General features: G+C 36.3%; 1 protein-coding gene across 1 annotated transcript; it reads left to right on the forward strand.

The window, feature by feature from the left end:
- Nucleotides 1–22: 22 nt before the first annotated feature.
- On the forward strand, nt 23–23,622 carry LOC139148050 (uncharacterized). Its single transcript, XM_070719359.1, has 9 exons — nt 23–151; nt 7,236–9,082; nt 10,015–10,500; nt 10,923–11,005; nt 11,614–11,680; nt 12,097–12,360; nt 18,694–19,167; nt 22,828–22,989; nt 23,576–23,622. Exons 2-9 carry the CDS (start codon nt 7,396–7,398, stop codon nt 23,620–23,622), a joined length of 3,270 nt encoding a protein of 1,089 aa, XP_070575460.1. The 5' UTR covers nt 23–151; nt 7,236–7,395.
- Nucleotides 23,623–23,625: the final 3 nt, after the last annotated feature.

Genomic DNA, 23,625 nt, shown 5'->3' on the forward strand with positions numbered 1-23,625 from the left:
GACATACTTTTGACCCCGGAAAAAGACCCAAAAAAATTGCACTGTAAGTTCTCCTAAATGTGAAGCTAGTCTTGCAGACTGTGTACAACTTTGAATCACTTAAGGGCTCATTTTGGTGTGTCACAATCCTTGAACAAGTATTCAACAAAACGTAAGTGTTTCAACAAATCTTATCTTACGTACCACCTACATATGTCTACAGTAAAGAATTCTGCTTGCTCTCAGAAGTTACTAGTACTTGTATTTCTACTTGATGGTTATGAACAACATTAAATATTAACTCTAGTGTAACATTGATTAAAATATCTTGATTTCTAATATGATTGATATTAATGTGATTTTCTAAGTAAACTTTTATAAATTCAGGAACCTTCATTTTGAGATGTTCAGTAATTTCAATGACCTTTGACCTATTGTCAAGTAACAAACCATGGTACTCACTAGTACACCAGATTTGTGTGGCTTGATCACTGCTTCAAAATAAAGTCAGAAATTGTGAAGGCAATTAAGAGTCAATGAGTTCCATCAATGTAAGATTTCCAGGCATCCGGTATGTAAAAACAATCTATGCAACAATGCCAGCATGCTATGTTAATTTGACACAACTCTCTTATGGACAACTGATTGACCAAAGTTCACTACATCTGCATGCACTTGTCATTTTGTTACTTTTGATACTGAAGTATTCTGACCTCTTTTAGTGTTGAAGTTCTGACACATTGGCTATTGAAGATTTTTTTTTGAGCTAGCTAGTGGAAAAATGATTGACTGTTACATATGAAAGGGATTGTTGAAGTTTAGATAAAATTTAGATTTCTTTTATAGAACTATACCTGTAGATTCATCAAGTTTACAGCAAAACCTTGAACATTCTAGTTAAAGCGATTTTTTTTCTCGTTCAGCCTTTTGAGTCAACTATTTCCTTCTCATAAACCTGTCACCTGATTGCGTTGAAACTGCATGTGCAGGTGCATAATTTAAGGTGTTTAATACTCAATTTTGAGACTTTGACAATTATAGTTAATTTTAGTTTTCAGAACAGTGAATAACTGGTAAATTGTCAACGTCTTGCCAAGATCTACACTGCACTGCTTTAGAACTCCTTATGTACCAATAACATTTGCATGAAAAATTTTTGAACTAATTTATGAATACAGTTAAGTTTAAACAATCACTTTTGTTTGGCTGGCAAACTTTACCAGTTACTGCTGAAAAATTGGCAAATTTCTTTTCAGAAATAATTTTTTGTGGCTTTCAAATGTTGGTTAAGCTAGGGTGTTTAAATTTTGCGTGTTCTAAATTTTGACCAGTTAGATTGATAATGTCCAAAAACAGATATTCATAGCCAAACTCCTTGTGGAACTCAACGTTCTATAAAAAATGCTGACCAGTATGAGACACAGATATACTTTGTATCAACATCCATTCATTGTAATGAACAATGGAGCCTGTCATCATTGAGAGTAACTTTCCAATAGCAGCTTTAATAGTTTAACATGTACCATATATCTAAGCTGTAATGGATGGTAAATCAACATTTTCAGTGAGGCCAAGCAAAATAAAAAGTTTGTTTCTCATCCTAGACAAATTGCAAAAATGATGCGGTGAAGCGTTTTCTTTTCCTCAATTTTTTTTTCTTCTTCAACTAGGAAGAACTTGCAAAAAACATGAAAACAACATAGGAATGGACGCAGAGATAACTGCACAGCAGTGTTGCTTTAGTATTTTTGTAAAGCAACAGTTCCGTGGTTTGGCTTTCAGTGCAGCAAATCACAGTTTTGACAGCTTAGTATAACAGTGACATATGTGTACAGTTCTGAATGGAATGTTAGCGTCAGTTATTTGTGTACAGTTCTGTTTTATACAGAACTGTTTAATATGCACTATTGTCGCATATATTTTTTTTAATTTTATTTCCGCATGATAATCATAATTCATGTTATTTACTTGTATTCAATATACACTTTTGATGAGTGCAGTGTCTTTAAATACCTGCAGATGATATAACTGACCTAAATAAGTTTTGTCCAATGCCTGGATCAATGGAATCTTTTAAATAAAACTTTATTTTTCAATCAGTAATATTGTGAACTGACAGAGTTCAGATTATGTTCATGAAAATTGCCACACAAAGTTACGTTTTTGATTCGTAAAACCTTACTATATGACTTTAGTGAGGTCTGACTTGACAACTTTTATCATGATGCAATTTGTAGCTAAAAATGCAGAATAAGAATGGCAATCACAATTGATATGAAATTTAGGGTATGATTACAATTAATTATACTAGTTACAGTCAGCATGAGTTGACATCTGTTGTAAATGTATCTACCATCAGACCTGGAGTATTATGGGATGTCTTGGACATCAACTTGCAGAAGAATTATATTACACTGATCACTTTCTGTACATTGCCAATTTTAAGTTAGACTTGTTGAAGCAGTGTAAACAGAGACGTAACTGTACATAAAACCTGAGACAATGAATTTTATGATTCAATTCGAAGACAATAAATAAGGTTATCCCTAGCAAATATCCACCAAATATTAAAATTGCAAAAGGACAGTGCGAGAAAAATATATGAAGAAAATTACACAAAAAAGCCAAGACAGAATTTCTCCAAACTTTACATATGCAATCTAAAGATAATTTAAGAATACTTAAGAACAACATCCCTTAGAAGCTAAATATCAAATTTGAAAGCTATAAGACCAGTGACAGAAAAGTTTATTTCTCAGATACATACTAAAAATCAGCTCCAAAATTTGAAAATGAAATTTTAATCATTATTTGATCAAAAGTAAGAGATGATATATCAAGACAATTTCAAAAGCACATTTCATCTGTGCAGAGAGAAGATAATTTGAGAAAAAAGTCAAAAATCTATGTCTACAAAGTAATGGTAACTTTCATAAAACTAAATAAATATTATAATAGGGCCATTCCTGCAAAGATACATGTTGAATTTGAAAGCTGTCAAACAAGCAATATAGAGAAGCTGTTTGACTTAAAATATGAAAATTTGTCCACAAAATTGCAAATGCAATTTTCTCACCATTTAAACTACTCTAAATACAATCATCATGAGTAACTGGTAGATCAAAACAAAACATTTTAGAGAAGCAGTTTAGTGCCAAGTTGACAAAGTCTACTAGAAGCCAGACAATGATGGACAATATCAACTAATGTATTGTAAGGAAGACTTTAGAACAATACCACCTGAAGGTTCTACTGGTCAACGTTTGTTATACATGTATCTGCCTACGGGATACCTGCAACTGATATAGAAATACACAGATATATGTCCAACTCAGTCGGTATGAGTTGACTCCTCTGGCCCACAAATAGTCATGAGTGACCTCTTTCATAAATCACAACAGTACAATGGTGTTAATGTTTGAAATTACCAACAACATGGATACTGATATGAATAGTTAGTTAAGTCAACAGCTACAGCCATTTTTGAATTGCAACAACATATATACTGATGTTATAGAAATGGCACTTTATTTCTATCTTGTAGTGGATCTGAAGGACAAGTTTAATTGTAATTGCTGGGTTGACAGACAGTATGTCATCTACTTTATTGCATATTAATGAGGTCATAGGTCATAGCAGCAAGGTATGTTGAAAGGAAGGAAACTGAGTAAAAAAGCCAGAAATGTAGATCTCAAGTACATGAATTTGGAAGGTAATTATGAATGGATGGAAAGATTGGATTTTTTGTAGACAAAATAACATGTCATGCTAACAGCTGAGAACTGCCTGGACTTTGGACTCCTATTCTACAAATTACCCAGTAATATGGCAAGCCATATTGTGAATAGACTTGGTTAAACTGGTGAGCTGCTTCATTACATGTATCTTGATAGTAATAGGATTTAAGGTCACATGACATTCGTGTTGAACGTACGCGTTCGATGCAGGTCTAGTCCGAACTTTCGTGTTAATTCTTAAATAGACCAAATAATCAGAGAAAATGAAACTGTAGTGTTGAGATTATTATTTTAATTTCATTTTGGGAAATTTTCACTTTTGTACTACGATAAATGGCAAGCAGCACGACTACAAACTCACGCGTACCGGCGATTTTGGCGTCCATTATGAGCGTTGTGCCGTGATCCCAAATGTCCCGCGAAAGAGATCGAAATATATCCTCTTTGATAGGCTCTCCGCATGACTTATTCCGATCGCATCACTATTTTTTAGGGGTGGTACGAAAGACGAGATCATGGGCTTCATTTTGAGGGGGCGAACGTTAAAATCGGCCGAGAAAAACTCAATCAATGATCAAACTTTGTGTTTTGTTTGTGTTTTTTTGAAAGAAAATCTTGATTTCCTTAAACGTTCGGCCCAAAAATTAATTTTATGATAAATATTAATTGTAATTCTGCAATAATTACAAGTCTGACGATGCGAAAAATGATGCTTAAGGCCCTTTTTAGCGAGTATGGTTTCACCCCAACTTTACATCCGGGCACTCCCAGGAATCACATACAAGTAATCAGCGCTTCGCCGCATGTTCTGTGTTAGGAGGTCTAAGCAGAGTTCGACGTTCACGATTTCGCAGCTAGATTTGTCTGATTTCTTATTAAACGCAAGGATCTACAGATATTTTATATACTTTACCCTTTCAAACGTTATCTTGTTCGAAGTAGTTTGATTTCCGGGTGATATTTTTCGATAGACACTGAGAAGTTGTCAAGCCAGCACTGCAGTGAAGGCATATGCACGTGCACCGCACTTTGCCGATACCATACTGAACTATACTGAAATTTTAGTTTCGTTCTTTAGTTCCCGAGAAGGGGACTATTTTGGTTCTCTCTGAAGAAAAAGGCCGTAGATTATTAATTTGTTCTTTCCTCATTGACTTTTCCTCATTGACTTTGGAAAAGTTGGTTTTTATACTGGTTTGTATTTCGGACCGCTGACTTCGAGGGTCTATGGTATTTCCGGGGCAGCGTAATTTTGCATCCAGTTTAATGCAGTTATTCATTCTATAAATGCGTGTTGCTGTTTTACGGCATAGAAAAAGGGTTGAGAACGAATTTTTTTTTCCTTTTTGGAAAAGTTCTCTGTAATTGTTAAACTTAAAATCTACATTAATCAGACATATTTCATAATCATTTAATAAAAGTAGTAATCAAACAAAAAAAAATCTAAAAAATATTAAAATATAAAAAAATATTTTGTTAAATTTAAATACAGTTCTAAAATTTCACAGGTATCATTTGATTGTTTAAATGTATTGTTGTTTATTTGTTTACCTTGTAAACATAAATCTAAATAACTTTTTTCATATATGCAAAGTAATATATGATGGAATATGATTATCATATTTCTGTTGATGTTCACAATACATAATGCATACAGTGATCAATGTCACAGGTATCATTTGATTGTTTACAGGTATTGTTTATTTGTTTACCTTGTAAACAATATCTAAATAATATTTTTCAGTTATAAAAATTAAAAACCATTGAACATTTCGTCAGCAATATCCACAAAAAATTTCATCAATTTTCAATAAGAAATGCTTGAGTTATTGAAAAAAGCACTAGAAATTGCAATTCTAGTTTCCTCAAACAATGTTCAATATGGGGTCACCTGGTTGTAATGAAAACTACAGGTGTCTACCATGGCATAATTTCTAAATAGGAAGCTGATTTTTTCAAATTCAACAGGACATATCTCTGCATGGCAATCGATTGGTCTTGAAGAGAGCTTTCTTTTGATATATAATTTATCATTATTGTAGCTATCTATCAATTTCATGTAAAATCCCTAATAGTAACATCATTCTTTGTTTGTGTCAACGGACACTTAGTACATGTATGAAGGGCATTTTGCAAAAAAACATCTGGGTATTAAAATTAAGTATAGAGGAGGTTGCTCATTACTTCAACTATATCCATGGTAATCATAACCATGCATAATAATCAAAAAGAAAAATTCCAACCAAGAATGTTTGCAAATCATTGATTTAAATACATGTGAGGAACTTTCAACTGACTAGTGAAATGTATTTTCATGACTCATCTCATGGTAAATTATCTTTATAGGTGAGCCAATATAGAAAGTAGGATTGCTTTTATCTCATAGCATCAGCAATATTCCTGCCACTCCTATACATGCCACATTCTCTTAATGTCATTAAAACTTGGTATTGGCATCACTTTTGAAATGAGTCATTAACCCTTTGGGTGCTGTAATTTTTCTCATCAAAATTTAAGTGCGACATTTTACCAATTTTTATGAATTTTTGTACAATCTTTTGATAATTCTAGACTAAATGGACATCACAATTGGCTACAGTTTTATATCAAAATTTTGGCAAAAATTTGAAAAATATGTCTTGTGTTTATTTTATAAAGACAAAAAAATTGACTATGGCACTCAACTAGGGTTAAACTGTTTGAAATGCTCCACTGTTAAGGAAATCTTAAAATGTTGTTTCATAAAAAAGGGTCACTAGGCAAAGTTTGGGGCTGTGCACTGAAATTAAATGTCTAATATTGACCCTCCAAAATAACAATCATTCAATAGAGATCAAAGGTTAATTTGATATCCTACAAAACATAATAATCAGTTTATTTAATCAGTAAATATGTTTACACAATCTGTAAGCCCCTAAAAAAAATTGAAGAGTTTTCATTCTAAAATTTTATATCAAAGGAATGTACATATCACCTCAATCTGATTACAATGACATGTAGAGATGGTGATGTTTTCTTTTATGCTTCTTTGCTGTTCTCTTTCACTGATGTCTTCTCAGTACAGAACATCAATCCAACGACCATAGAAAATTGCATTAAAATCCTATGCTTTGCAGGAGCCTATCAGGTTGATTTTCTAAATGCGGTGCAAACATCGCCATATCTTCATTTTCAACCAGACTAAGTCAACCTTAACTGCCTTAGGTTGCTTTTGAGAACTCAAATATCACTTTGCAGAAGTGTTTGTGATAGCATCCAGTCTAAACTTAGCAAATCAAAGATACTGAAAGCAACTTACATACTATTCCTCAAAATTCAAGAATTTTGAAAATAATTACTTAAATTATTTTTTTTTCTTTTGATACAGGTTTTTTGTGCAATCAAGTGATTTTTTTCTTTTCTATATTCAATGACAGCCTTAATCTGTGATTAATACTATGAAATACAGATCCGTTGATGTACACAGTGCAAATTTGAAGGATTCTGAAAATGATTTCCTTGTTTTCTCTTTTGATACAGGTTTCTTCTTGTACAAACAAGTCAAGTCATACATTCAATGAATGCTTGCTTAATCAGTGGAAAAAATCCTGTGAAACACTGCTACTTTGACGTTGATTAGTTGTACCCTGTATGTGTATACAGTACACTGAAATATTAGCTGTGACAAACAAAGGCAACTATGAAAGCACTGCTTGTATCAACATCATGGAACAAAGATACTAAAGGTTCAACAACCTGGCAGCTGATCAGTGATTTCTGTGAAGAGACACTGAAGATGAAGCCTTGTCAGTTGTCAGCAATTCACTGCACTGTCCTTAATGTTGAAATTAGTGAAGAACAAGAGGAAGATGCAGCGAGACATGGAGTTACTTTGATCCCTGCTACCAGGCCAAAATGGTCTAATCCTGCTGAGGATCCACCTGCAATCAACTGGCTTTTACACCATGATAGATACTATCTGACACTTGCAAAATTAGAAGATATCACACATGTGGTAGGGTTGTCTGCAAAGACACACAATGCTGCATCTGCAATACATGAAAGTCTCTTCAAAAATGCCAAACTTCATCTACTCAGTTCTAAACCTGCAGCATTATTTGTTGGAGATTCCTGGAACAAAGATAAGCTGGGTCTGACAGGATTTCACAGAAATCTTGTCCAGGATTTCTGTGAAAGGAAGGCCAAGGCAGGAGAATATCTGAAAGCCTACTCTACTGTACTTGATGTCAACATCAGTGATGACCAGAAGAAAGATGCTGAGAGCTGTGGTGTTACCTTGATTCCAGCACAAATAAAGGAGCTAGCTGATCCAGAAGATGAACTTCCTGCATTGAAGAGGTTGGCACATCACCCGACATACTACCCAGACCTGAAAGAATTGGAAAATATCCAGTATGTTATTGGTTATGGTCCAACAACAGGTCTTGCAGCAGCTGATATCAGAGCAAAACTGTTTCCTGGTGCTAGGCTAGTTCTCATCAATCATGCCTGTCCAGAAGATAACTGTCTGCAAACTATTAAGAGTTTGCAAAACTTTGAAGAAAAGATGCTGACAATGGCAAGTAAAGCAGATCTGATATTTTCCATTGGACCTAAGATCCATCAGTATTTTCAGAATGCATACAGGGCTGAGGTCAATGGTAAATACTTGTCAGAGATTCCACATGAAGAAATTCTCCCAAGACCTGTCAGCTGTCAGTTGGGAAAGGATCCTAAGGAAGGGGAAATTCAACAACACCACATACTGACATGTGGTCAGATTGATACACAAGAAGCTCTAGAAAGATGTGATGTCATGGCAGCTTCAATCGGTACTGCAGCTAACCTAAGGAAGGCCAATTACACAAGTACTCCTCGATGGAAGATACAGGGTGTATATCAACAAGCAGACAAGACTACTGAAAAGCTTCTATCTAATAAAATGCAGTGTCCTTATATCACCCCTACACTTCATCCTGGACATTCAGTTAAAGCTCTACTCAGATCTCTACAACAGTCTCACCTCTGTCTGCCTGCACCATGTTATGTTGATTACAGCTTTTATGGATTAGAAGCAATGGTATCTGGTTTACCAACAGCTGTCTATGAGGACTCACATATTGCTCACTTCATCATGAAATACTTTAAAGATCATGCTGATTATTCAATCGTAAGAAGTCCTGAGCAGAATCTGTCAGATACAATAGTTAAATGTCTAAAAAACACTGCTGGGTCCTTTAAGAGAGCAAAGCAGCTGAAAACAGACTTAGTGAACAGTGAAGTCATATCAACAAGTTATGCCAGGTTTGTGACCCTTTTGACTACAACTGTCCAGCGACAAAGTGGAGATGACAGCAAAGGTCAAGGTGTGGAGAAAGATGATAAAGGTATTGATTTAGTTGGAATTCTTAATGACTGATTTTTTAAAAAAGCAATTAAATAATCATAAAGGTAGGAATCAAAGTGAACATTAATCTCTTCTTCTCGTAAATTGTAAAACATTTCATATTTTAATTGTATCGCTTACAAGGCTTTCCAAAAAATAAATTAAGAATTTAGATTGAAAATGAAACTTGCGAATAAGGAAAAAGTTTTGAAGGTACAGGACTGTAATGTGCTATTTTGTGCTATTTTTCTAAAATGTGCAAACTCAAATTGAAATTCAAACACAAATATTTAAATTTCATCTTCCAGTGATTGTAAAACATATATCAAGCATTTACTGTAACACCTTCATTACATTATTTTGTAAAACACTCTATTAAGTGAATGGATAACAGAAAATGCAAACAATGGAATATTGTTAAGAGTGATTTTGTCGATTGGCTTCTATTCAATACTTGAACTTTTGGAATATCTCTCAGTGTAATAGATGGTAGCAATTAAAGTCTACAATATTCAGGATTAATTTGATACAAAGATCAAAAGATTTGCAACAAAAGATTTCCATTATCACTTTACACCATCAAATTAGATGTTACATACTGTGACGCATGCTTTGCATGCAAATGTTTTAATATTGGCAGAGGTGTATCCTTTATCTATAGTATGTTTCTGTAATTCTTTTTAAATTGGATTTCAACAACTTGTGTCAGGCTGAGTAAGTTTAAATATCAATAGACACTTAGTCTAGTTTTATCATCATCTGAAAGACCTAGGGGAACAAGTCACAATCCTCTAAGCAAATTAAAAATGACAGGCTATAATTCATGTCAATGTAAATACCAGTACTTTCAAAGTCAGTTTTTGACAGAAACTTTTAGTCTTTTGTCCATTTTTGGAAATGTATCCACATTTTCTCAATCATTCATTTCCACAGAGTCTCTCGATGTCCAAATAGATTTAGACAACCATGTCTATGACCAGCATCTGAAAGAAGTAGAAGAAGAACTTAAAGCCCTTCCTGCACAACTGAAAAAGGAAAAGATTGAAGAAGTGATCACTAAACTGAAGTCTGCATGGAGAGACTGTAAATGGGCACTGAAACGTAAAGTTGACGAAGTAGTGGCTGATGAAAATGACTGTGGTGATGTAAAGAAAGTCTGCAAGAAGAAACTTGGTGATGAGGTGGATGCCAAAAGCTTGAGAGAAAAGTCCTTGGCAATCTTACTTAGGTTACTAACTCTTTACAATCTCTACAGAGTAAAGCAGACTTGTAGATGTGGAAGTCTGGCCAAAGCATTTGAACCACTACTGATAACAGATGAAATGAGAGAGATTGCTGCAGAAGTTGGAATCAAACTACAGTTGAAGGCGACATACAACCCAGAGAGGTTCAAGGAACTTGAACTCTTCTTCATCAATCGTAAGTTTTGATAATTTAAACAGAGTGTTTTGTAATTTTGAAAGAATTGTGTATGGTTTAAGGGAAAGTTATTATGATGATTGTTACTGTATTGTATGTATCAGTATTTGCTTTTTCTTTTTTAAACCACTTATTTTATCATTAAACTTCCTCATTTTTTACTTGAACAATTTAAACAAATAAATAAATGATTTAAGAATATTGGGGAAATATTTCATTAATTGAAACAAAGAGCTTTTCAACTTCAAATGAAATAAGCCTCCTAATTTGCTGATGAATAATTAGTGAGTCATAAATATCCTTTGCTGTATTATCTTGCAATCATACAATACAGTTTGGTTGGTTTCCACAATTAAGGAAAAACAGCCGATATAATTTTTTTTATGTTGTATTAAAATATTATAATGTACATTTTCCTGCAGGAGATGGTGGTGGAATTCAACCAATGAAAATCCATGATGTCCTGGCAGAAGACAGTGATGAAGATGTGCAGATGAGTTCCAATGTGAGTAAATGATTATTTCATGTCATTGGATGTTAAGAGTTAGAGATATTCTGCCATAGCAGCTATTGAATTCAGTAAAGTCTCAATTAAATTGAAACTCACAATATATGGCACCATGTCATTTATCATGTGACACTGCAATGGTTGAGTTAGAATAAAGTTGTTAATTTTTTTTATTGTATTCAAGCTAGACAGAAAAGTGTTCACAATGGAAACTTATCACGTAGCACCATTGTGATGGCTTTGATCAACTCCTGGTGAATTGCAACTTTTATCAGTAGAAATCTGTGCACATGTATACATACAACATAGTTCATTTCAACTCTTTTTTGAGTTTTATTGGCTATTGGCTACTGAGTGAAAAGAAGTTCAGTTGCAATACTTTACTAAATCTAAATCCCAGGGATTAAACAAGCCAGTGAATATATTTGACTTATCTTGTCAAACACTGACAAAGGATACTGATGTTGGTGGTCCCATTGTTGTCTGCAATGAAACTCAGTTTTGACAATCAAATGATGTGAAATAATGAATTACAGTCTCATTATAACAAGCATGTATGTAAAGGTTAGCAAATGTACCATAATGCAGTAATATTTATCTTTTAGAAGGCTGAGGAAACTGGTTACATTGGAGACAATGTCACCGAGATTTCTCTTGATAATTTCAAAGAAGGTAGGGTACTGACTTTACCGGTTTAACCTTTGACACAATAGAATAATCAAGTCTATTAAAGAAATGAAATATTTTAAGTCAAGAACCGTACATGTTAGTACTACTTCCATATACATTTTACTAAAAACAATCGTATCATTATCATGGAGGACATCAAATATAACATGGAAAGCTTGCAATTGATTTCTAATTTATGTCATATTTCACTTATACAGACAGTCTGGCTTATATGCAGAGAGTTTAATTCATAACAAAAAAGTTGTGTTTCCATCAAGAGCCAAAATAATACATTTTCTTCTCACAACAACAATAACACAATCCAAAGGAATTCATCTATATAACTTTGATATGATTCATCATTCTATTCCAATTAGTAGCAACTTTAATCATTTTCATACTCATAATTTTTCATACAGAAAAGGATCCATCAAAGTTGCTGCTACTTGAGATTGACCCAGCACTGGAAATTAAGTCATCCACTGAGACTAGTGTACAGACAATGTTCAAAGCTGAGAAGTGTATCAGACTGAAAGGAAGGCAGTGTGATATGCTGCAAGTACTGACAACAAATACAGACACAGTTCAACATATCCTATCCTGTAGACAGGATGTCTTAGCACTACTGGGTGTTACAAGGTATCTCTTGACTGATGCACCAACTCGGGACCTGACAAATCAAGGTAGCAATTACTGATATTGTGATTAATCCTATTTCTACCAGACTCCATAGACAAACCATAGAAATAAATACAACTTGGGAGAAAGACAATTAATCTAAGAAGATAATGTTGGTATTGGAATACTTACAGGCACTGTTGGCAAATGTACAATTTTATTCAAAGGTAACTCAGTGACTTAAGTTCAGGTCTGTATGAAGACGTTACTTTAACTTTTTCACTGACAGCAGGCGCCAAAAGGTAAAGACAAGTGTTATGTAGGTCATTTCCCCCACACTCATCATGACCTGAGTTCAATTAGTCTAGAACATTCTCAAGGTCACTGCCCTTAATGACCTCACAACCTTGAATTCAATTAGTCATGTTGGAATGTTCTGGAAAGTTGATTAGTTGTGTAAGGGAGATAATTTTAGAACAGTAATTAGCATGTCAATAAAAGTTCTAGATTGTTCTTATATGCCTTTATAAAAGGGACGTGCACAGCTTCCAGTCAGACTTTTGGGATCGTGTCTCTTGTGTGTTACTAAACTCCAGCAGTAGTCATTCTCAAGACTTTCAAGACCTTCACTGCCAACGCTGGATTTATACTGTGGACTTTGTGCAAATTCAAGCCTGCAAGCCAAAGGACTGTTCATTCATCCGACTGACTGTTACAACTCTGAGACTGGAGCTTTGCCGTCCCAGCTGAGATAAGTAGTCTGTACACTTTAAAGCTTGTACTCTATCCCTAACTTAGCAATTAGTTTTATTTTCGTAATAAATTTTGTTTAAACGTTAACTGCTGAGTTCACCCTTTTGTTCGTTTTCTCTGCACGTAACAAAATTGGGGGCTCGTCCGGGAGACGAATATTTTGAGCCGTTTGACAACATTTTGCCAGCCTTTTCAAAACTACTGTACACTGTGAACTCAGCCAAATCCAATCATGGCGGAATTTAAACCAGACGAATTTATGGATGACCTTGATCAGGACACATTTAATTCCCTCAGAAAAGACAACCTCATAGCACTGGCAAATTTCCTTAAAGTAGAAGTTAAAAGATCTATGCGCAAGAGGGAAATACAGTACCGTATTGCCAAACATCTAGTTGATTTAGGCCAATTTGAGGAATCCACCCTGAAAGATTATGAGCCCAAGTCTACCTCTGAACTCAGAAAATTAGAATTAGAAATGCAGACAAATTTGGAGATCAAGAACTAGAATTACAAATGAGAGAAAAAGAATTACAAATGGAAAAAGAGAGACAGGCAGATTTGGAGCTTAAGAAATTGGAATTAGAAAAGGAAATGAAAGAAAAAGAATTGCAAATGGAAGAAAGACAGAAAGAAAAAGAAAGGCAGGAAAGATTAGAAATGGAAGAAAGACAGAGAGAAAAAGAATTGCGATTAGAAGAACAGCGATTACAGGTAGAAATAAAACGTTTAGAGCTTGGACAGTCAGGAAAATTCTTCCCTTCGGACAAGTTTGACATCACTAAGCATTTCAGGTTAGTTCCCCCTTTCCAAGAAAAGGATGTTGACAAATATTTTCTCCATTTTGAGAAAATTGCTCAGAGTCTGAATTGGCCTAAGGAGTCCTGGTCTATGCTTTTGCAGAGTGCTTTGGTGGGTAAAGCCAGAGAAATTTACATTCAGTTGTCAGTAGAGCAGGCTTCAAATATGATTCTGTGAAGGAATTAATTCTCAAGGGCTATGAGTTGGTGCCTGAAGCGTACCGTCAGAAATTTAGGGATTGTGAGAAGGCGAAAGACCAAACTTATGTTGAATTTGCTCGAACAAAGAACAACTGTTTGATCGCTGGTGTTCTTCTGAAAAGGTCAGTCAGAATTATGACAAATTACGACAGCTTGTTTTGATTGAGGAATTTAAAAGGTGCATCCGGAGTGACATCAAGACGTTTATCAATGAACAAAAGGCAGATACATTGGAGGTTGCTGCACGTTTGGCCGATGATTATTCGTTGACCCACAAATCTTCATTTCTCAGCAAACCATCCCAGTCCTTTTCATACAGAAACAATGCAGGTAAATTTAACTCCTCCTTTTCATCCAAGAATTTTTCAAAGGAGAGTAGAAAATCAAATGACAACAGTTCACAGAGTTCAAGTAACACTCCCACATCATCAGATCCCAAGTCTCAATCTCCTTCTGACAAACAGTTTGGTACACTTTCTTGTAATTATTGTAAGAAAGACGGCCATTTAATGTCAGAGTGTTTCAAATTGAAAAGAAAACGTGAAGGTCAAAGTGGTCAAAGTGGATCTAAGCCAACGGCTTATTTCTTCATCAACTCAATTAGAGTCTAATAATGTGTGCAACACATTTTCTGAGGTTAAACCCCCTTCATCCCCAATTAATGAGGTCAAGGTCAATTCTTCTCAAGATAGCATTATGGGTATTTTCGAGCCATTTATTCATAATGGTTTTATATCACTTTCTAGTGATTTCTCTTCCGCTACCCCTGTCAAAATTTTAAGAGATACCGGGGCTTCCCAGTCTCTTTTGTTGGCAGATACCCTGCCGTTTTCTGAAAAGTCATTTTCAGGTTCTAAAGTTCTTATTAAGGGGGTAGATTGTAATGACTACATTCCTGTTCCTCTCCATAATGTCTATTTGTCTTCGGACTTGTTTCTGGACCTGTGGCTTTAGGTATTAGGCCTTTTTTGCCTTTTGAAGGGATTCACCTTCTTCTTGGAAACGACCTTGCTGGGGACAAGGTCATTACTAATCCACTTGTGACTGATAATCCTAGTTTAGAGCAGGATCCAGAGCCAATTGAACAAGAGATACCCGATTTATTTCCTTCATGTGCCATTACTCGAGCCATGTCAAAGAAAACTTCCGAGAATCAAAATACTCTCAAAAATAATGTCACAGATGTTGACTTAAATGACACCTTTCTCAGTCAGGTGTTTGACACGGATCATTCCGTTATCCCTCGTGGATTTGAAACTTCCAGTAAAACTTCTGCTGACCAAAGTCAGACATTTTCTAGATCAAATCTCATTGCAGAACAACACAAAGACCCAGATATTTTGTCTTTGTTTGACAGGGTAGATGATGAAGGTAAAACTTCAGATAGCTCTGTTTCCTATTATACAAAGTCTGGTATTCTCATGCGTAATGGAGACCTCCAGATGTTTTGGTTGATGACGATTGGGCTATAAAACATCAAATTGTGGTTCCAAAGCCCTATCGTGCTGAAATATTGCGCCTGGCCCATGAAACCCCCTGGGCTGGTCACTTAGGAGTCAGGAAAACTTATCACAAAATTCTCAGTCACTTTTATTGCCTAATCTCAGGCAGGATGTAGCACATTTCTGTAAAACTTGTCACACATGTCAAATGGTAGGAAAGCCAAATCAGACCATTCCAAAGGCCCCTTTACAGCCAATTCCTGCATTTCAAGAACCATTTAGTAGGATACTAATAGACTGTGTTGGGCCCCTACCAAAAACAAGATCAGGAAATGAGTACATGCTGACAATAATGTGTACATCAACTCGGTTCCCAGAAGCCATACCACTGAGAAATATAAAGACAAAGACTATAGTGAGAGCTTTAGTCAAATTTTTCACTTTATTTGGCCTCCCTAAATGTGTCCAGTCCGATCAAGGCTCCAACTTTATGTCTGGTATTTTTCAACAAGTAATGAATCAGCTAGGCATTAAACAGTATAGGTCATCCGCCTATCATCCAGAAAGTCAGGGTGCTCTTGAGCGATTTCATCAAACTTTGAAAACATGATTAGGACCTACTGTTTTGACACAGAGAAGCAGTGGGATGAAGGAATTCATTTTCTGCTCTTTGCTGTTAGAGAGTCAATTCAAGAGTCTCTTGGTTTTAGCCCATTTGAGCTTGTATTTGGACATACAGTCCGTGGCCCACTTAAGCTCGTTAAAGAGAAATTCCTATCAGACGATGATGATTGTCTGAATATTTTGCAATATGCGTCAGATTTTCGTACAAAACTCTCTAAAGCATGTGAATTAGCCAGAGAAAATCTTGAGTCATCTCAGCAGTCAATGAAAACCAAATATGATAAAAGCACCTCAAAACGGAAGTTTGAACCAGGTCAAAAAGTTCTTGTTCTACTTCCGGTTCCTGGCAAACCACTCCATGCTCGTTACTTTGGGCCATACCTAATTGATAAGAAATTGAGTGATTTAAATTACATCATAATAACACCTGACAGGCGAAAAACAAAACAGCTATGTCACATAAATATGCTTAAGCCATATTTGGATAGGGATAATCCTACTATAACTCAGCCTGTCAGTGCAGTCAGTTCAAACCATTATGAAGATAGTGATACTGAAACTGACTTGAGTGAAAATACTCTAAACTCAAAGCTGGGCTCGGTCAAGCTTCAGAACTCAGAAATCCTGGAGAAGCTGGAGTCTACAAAGTTGGCACACCTCCAGCCAGAACAACAACAACAGGTGAAAGAACTGCTCCATGAATATAAACACCTGTTTCAAGATGTTCAACGAGGACAAACATCACCTATCACAACGAAGATGTCTGCGACAGTAATCCAGTGGAACAACATCCAGACGGACTGAATCCTGCGAAAGCGGAATATCTCCAGGAGGAAGCCAAGTATTTGCCGAACAATGACTTTATCGAACTCAATAAAAATAACTGGACTTTACAATGCATACTTTATGCCAAATTCAGTGCCATTTCAAGTTTTCCAACAACAAATTGCAAGAAGATAGTCATGGGACATCCTGTTTGCTACTTTTCACACAAATTTAACAAATCCAGAGAAACTACTCTACAATTGAAAAAGAGTGTTTATCTTTGATATTAGCTTACAGCATTTTAAAGTTTATGTTACTTCTTCAAATCAGCCAATAGTGGTTTATATTGATCACAACCCTCTTGTTTTTCTGCAGAAATTTAAAGGCAAAAATCAGAGATTGCTAAGATGGAGTTTAATGTTACAGGAGTTTAATCTTGACATTAGACATATCAAAGGCAGAGACAATTTAATTGCAGACTGTCTCTCTCGATTTAGAGTTTATTGTTGTTCACTTTCAAGAAGTTTTACTTTAGAGTAAAACAAAAATTGAGTACTTAAATCTTTTTCAAGATTACATTTGCAAAAGAAAGATTTTTCTTTGAAAAATTTTCTTTTTTTGAAGAGGGGGTGTGTTATGTAGGTCATTTCCCCCACACTCATCATGACCTGAGTTCAATTAGTCTAGAACATTCTCAAGGTCACTGCCCTTGATGACCTCACAACCTTGAATTCAATTAGTCATGTTTGGAATGTTCTGGAAAGTTGATTAGTTGTGTAAGGGAGATAATTTTAGAACAGTAATTAGCATGTCAATAAAAGTTCTAGATTGTTCTTATATGCCTTTATAAAAGGGACGTGCACAGCTTCCAGTCAGACTTTTGGGATCGTGTCTCTTGTGTGTACTAAACTCCAGCAGTAGTCATTCTCAAGACTTTTCAAGACCTTCACTGCCAACGCTGGATTTATACTGTGGACTTTGTGCAAATTCAAGCCTGCAAGCCAAAGGACTGTTCATTCATCCGACTGACTGTTACAACTCTGAGACTGGAGCTTTGCCGTCCCAGCTGAGATAAGTAGTCTGTACACTTTAAAGCTTGTACTCTATCCCTGACTTAGCAATTAGTTTTATTTTCGTAATAAATTTTGTTTAAACGTTAACTGCTGAGTTCACCCTTTTGTTCGTTTTCTCTGCACGTAACACAGGTCAAAAGTTGCATGTTGTTGGCTTCTGATCTGAATTACTGGTGTATATTAAAATCTGCATTACTGGCAAAGCTCTGTATACTTTGTCAATTCTCAAATACAAGAAATGTGAGTCACGAATGTAAGGTGTTTTATGTCACAATTGTCTTTATGAAGACTCAACTCAAAATATTTTCATAATTTGAACTGTTTCATGAGTAAAGAAAGCAATTTTAAATACTTCAAATGTGGTCATAAGTTGATTGTGAAACTGTTAAATTAAACAGGAACATTACACTTGTTGATTAAAACAGCAACTATGTATGCTACACTGCATTAAAAGCAAAGCACAGTACATGCTGGCTTGCATAGAATGTTATTCATATTCAATATCAAAGAGGTTGTTTGGTTGCAACAATATCAATGGCAGCTTTTTGAAGAGGTAAACTACAAGTTGCATTTGAATATAGTGTAAGGGAGTATGTATTATGTTGATCTGTCATGAAATGTAGTCACTAGCATTCGGTGGCTGTCAGGCAGATCACTTAGTTTATCTTTTTCTCTCTTTAAGAAAACTATCTTGATTATTATAGTCATTATAAATAAATTGCTCTTTTCCTTTATTACAGAAATGCAGTTACAATTCATCAGAGATGTTCTCTCTAACTCTAACTCTCTAACTCTACCAGTATCAGATGAAAATGTCAGTTTACTTGCTAGAAGTTTACTTCCATGTCAAATTAGCCAGATCCAAATCACAGAGTACATAGTTGAGCTGTCAGCGAGAATAAATGAGAAAGAAATAGATCTTCAAAAGTCAGTTCTACAGCATCAACTAGATGAAGCTAAACAGGAAAAGGCTACTTTGGTAGAAAACATCAGAAAATTAACTCAGACAATAGACATAACTGAAAAGGAATTGACCAATCGTGTTGGCATTGAGTCTGTGAATTCATCTGAACTGGAAGAGAAGGAAAAGATCATCAGTGATCTTAAGGCAAAACTGTCAGCTCTGGAAGAGATACAGTCTGAGTTGGAACTACAAGGAATGGCTGAAATGAAAGTTGGAAGTCAATATTCCGAAGAGGAGGAAGGAATAAAAGGTAAGACCTTTAGAGTTGATGTCTGTCCTACTATTCATGATAAAAAAGGCCATACAACTAATAATTAGATATCATGATATTTTGAATCAAGGATAATGCCAAAAGAATTCTTATTTAGATATGTAAAAGACAGGGTTATCTCTAAGTTTATTTCAGGGGCGCAGAAATAAAATAACAGGCGGCTGATGAAGAGCGAGGGAGGGGAGCGACCGAGCGGGGGGGAGGGTTTTGGTAGGGGGTATCCCCCCTCCCAAACGCTGGCGATTTGTTGTGTGACTATGTCTGATTGTGCTTATTTGGTGACACTTGAGCACCTGATTTTCTTTACAATTTATTACCAAAGATGTTGTTAAATTGTATGAAAAGTAAGGTTTTAGCATCTCATTTCTCATTTTTTGTGTACCTTTATCAGTAATCATAACCGCGTCGATGGCTAACACACAGCATCGTACGCAGGGCTAGCGAGAGAGTTGCCGACATCGACAGTTATTTACGAGAAGTGTATAAAAGACTGACATTTTTGTAAGCGATCGAGTAGCTGAGGTAGCAGGGATACGACTTGGGCCCACAAACGCTGAATTTCGGCAGTAATTTGGCTTTTACGTCAAGTCCCAAAATGGATTTTGAAGTCACCGACCCTACGTACGGGTCTTTGCAGGGCCTGTAGTGAGCGGGGCGATTAGCTGTAGCGGAACACACAGCATCGTACGCAGGGCTAGCTACCGTTTATTTTGTTGTTGCCAGCACCATAAAATTGTGTTTTACTGGCGATAAAGTACAGAAAAAAAACAGTAGAACCAGAATGCCGAGGCACATGACAAGTTTATGAAAATTCGTTGTACGCCAGCCTTAAAATGACGCCGTCGGAGTGAACGAAATTCGTGATCGTTCGTGCGTCGTCCAGCACGATCACGATGTTGATGGTATCGGCTGACATTATACCCGGTACAATCAGCAAATACAAAAATAGCGTCAATAACACTGTAGCTCCCATCCTGGACTATTTAGTGTTTGTTCTCTGGTCAGATATTTGAACATGTGTGAAAGGGATAAAGTGCATGAAGTGAAAATACTTAAATGAAATGTACTGGAGACAGTGAAATATGTTTAATGTAATTATTCAGAATATAACATGGAAAAAATACAGAATTAGATATATCGAATACTGTGATACAACCATTAACTCAACAAGTCATTTACAATGACATAGTCCCCACTTGTAATAGGAGTATTAGTCTTGATGGGGCAGGAAAATGTGGTCATTAAGAAGTATCACTGGAGTGTATATGTTGAGATCTATGGGCACATAGGTCTATGTCGTTGTTCCCAATTTGAAACACATGAGGCATGTCTAAGTTATGGTTCTAAATCGGGAAAAAGGATCAGACCTCTAGCAGTATTGGCCAGCCAAGAAATACATATGCGCATTATAAATGAGGTACAAGATGTGAAATCTTAAGGTCTAATATCCTATCAAAATTGGAGGGTATAGAACTTGTGGTTACTGAAATATGCATATATATGTATAATCAAGGTCAAAGGTCATCGAGGTCACATGACATTTTGAAAAAAAAAATTATATTGCTAATTAATCCCTATATGCCAAAAAATCCGATCTCTAGCTCTATTCGCTTGCCCAGAATTAGATGTGTACATAATTAATGAGGTAAAGCGTGTGTTGTCATAAGGTCTCCCATCCTACTAAATACAAAGGACATAGCATTTGTGGTTACTTATTTATTGACATAAACATATATTTTAGGTAAAAGGTCATCGAGGTCACATGACATTTGGTCAAAAAATTTCTCTCCTATAGTTATCCCTATATACCAAAAATCAGACATCCAGCTCTATTGGCTCGCTCAGAATGAGATATGCGCATAATTATTGAGGTACAGTATGTGGCCTCATAAGGTGTCCAATCATACCAAACATGAAGGGTGTAGCACTTGTGGTTACCGAGTTATGGCAAAATATGTGCACTTGTGGTTACTGAGTTATGGACAAATATGTATATTTGAGATCAAAGGTCATCAAGGTCACATGACATTTGTCAAAATATCCGAGATATATGCGTGAACGGATGGACTCACGGATGGACGAACAGACGGACATGACCCAATCTATAAGCTCACTGGACTTCATCCGTGGGGACTAAAAATTGTGTCACTGCATCCTTTTTGCAATATGAATACGATGAGAAACTAAATTTTTATTTTTCGTGGCCTTATACATGGGAGTCTATGGAGATCCGCCTTATACATGGGAGTCTATGGACGTGTAAACTAAAAATATGCAAATTTCACCACGATTTGCCCAAATTTGGGAAAGGTCACTCCTATGCACTTCCATGCCAAGTTTCAAATCAATCGGACTTGTGGTTTCAGAGCAGGAGAAATTTTTGACCAAAAATGGGAGAAAATTACAAAAAAATTCATGAAAAATAGCAAGTCCAAGATACTGACCCAAGATGCGCACAATCATTTCATGTCAGCCCAAAGTACTTACATGCTAATTTTTCATGTAATCTGCTCAGTGGTTATTGAGTTTTTTCAATTTTGACTGTTTTTACATTTTTTCACTTAATTTGCATATTTTTGGCAATGACAACTTCATTTGAACAAAATCTCATCTACAGCCCATCATCCATGTACACACCCAATATCAAGATGAAATGTACAGCGGTTTTGGAGTTTTTGATGTTGACGGACAGACATACAGACATACAGACATACAGACATACAGACATACAGACATACAGACATACATACATACAGACATTTCCCTAGCCTATAAGAATAGCTTCCATTGCCATATATACATATGGCTATGGGAGCTAAAAATTCGCTAGTTACATTTTAAGAACGCATGATTCACTTACGTTTACCTTTGTCTAATTTTTGTTTTTTCGTAAAGTACTGCCGAATATCGTTAGATTTCTTTTTGGGCACTTCCGATCGCTTGCACTCTTGTTTGAGAAAATTCACCTTGACCTCATGATCTATGACGCGCTCAGAACATGCTAGAGGGCTCGAAACAAAAATCGGCCAATCACTGCAATGATTACGTCGTGGTGAGATCTAGTACTATGTAAATTTCTATGCATTGGAAAGAGTGAGTAAGAACGCTTAATCTGATTGGGCGTAGTACGTAATGCATTTCTAAATTGTATGTGTGTACGGAAGTACGACGTACGAGTTTTATCGAGACATTTTGGCAAGTTTAATGTCATTTTCTCTGTTATTTCAGACATATGGGCAAGGCTTCAGTGAAAATGCGACATATAGTACTTTACTAGTGTGACACCAGCCGGCAGGTCAGATGCTTTTTTGACTTGCCAGGCGGCTATTTTCGCCGGCTGCCGGCTTTTAGCGAGAACACTGAAAAGAGCATTGACCGTAGTCAAAAGCTTTCAGACCAAGATTATCTTCATTAAATCAACACACTCAAATGTACAGTTGCTAATTTGGTTCAGTGAAAGCCACTGTTAATCTGAATCACATGAATAGATACTGTGTTGGAAAGTCAAATAATAGGAGTGCTTCAACAACTTGCTATTAATGATCAAACATTACCAAAGGTTGCAGTTACTGACTGGCCCTTTAAAATTCAGACAAAAAATTTAAAGACTTTACATCATTTCTTTAAACCTGTTTTCAGATCAAGATGTCATTGGCACTAAATGGGATTATGCTTCGAGTAAAACAAAAGTACCTGACAACGAAGAAGACAAAACAATTCAGCAAAGTACAACTGTCAGGGAGGGAAGAGAGATGGAGACAGCCACACCAACACAACCTGAGATGACTGTCAGGGAGGGAAGTGAGATGGAGACAGCCACACCAACACAACCTGAGATGACTGTCAGGGAGGGAAGTGAGATGGAGACAGCCACACCAACACAACCTGAGATGACTGGCAGGGAGGGAAGTGAGATGGAGACAGCCACATCAACACAACCTGAGATGACTGGCAGGGAGGGAAGTGAGATGGAGACAGCCACACCAACACAACCTGAGATGACTGGCAGGGAGGGAAGTGAGATGGAGACAGCCACACCAACACAACCTGAGATGACTGGCAGGGAGGGAAGTGTGATGGAGACAGCCACACCAACACAACCTGAGATGACTGGCAGGGAGGGAAGTGGGATGGAGACAGCCACACCAACACAACCTGAGATGACTGGCAGGGAGGGAAGTGAGATGGAGACAGCCACACCAACACAACCTGAGATGACTGGCAGGGAGGGAAGTGAGATGGAGACAGCCACACCAACACAACCTGAGATGACTGTCAGGGACAGAAGTGAGATGGAGACAGCCACACCAACACAACCTGAGATGACTGGCAGGGAGGGAAGTGAGATGGAGACAGCCACACCAACACAACCTGAGATGACTGTCAGGGAGGGAAGTGAGATGGAGACAGCCACATCATCACAACCTGAGATGACTG

Source organism: Ptychodera flava, chromosome 1 (genome assembly GCF_041260155.1).
Source record: "Ptychodera flava strain L36383 chromosome 1, AS_Pfla_20210202, whole genome shotgun sequence".
Classification (NCBI taxonomy): domain Eukaryota; kingdom Metazoa; phylum Hemichordata; class Enteropneusta; family Ptychoderidae; genus Ptychodera; species Ptychodera flava.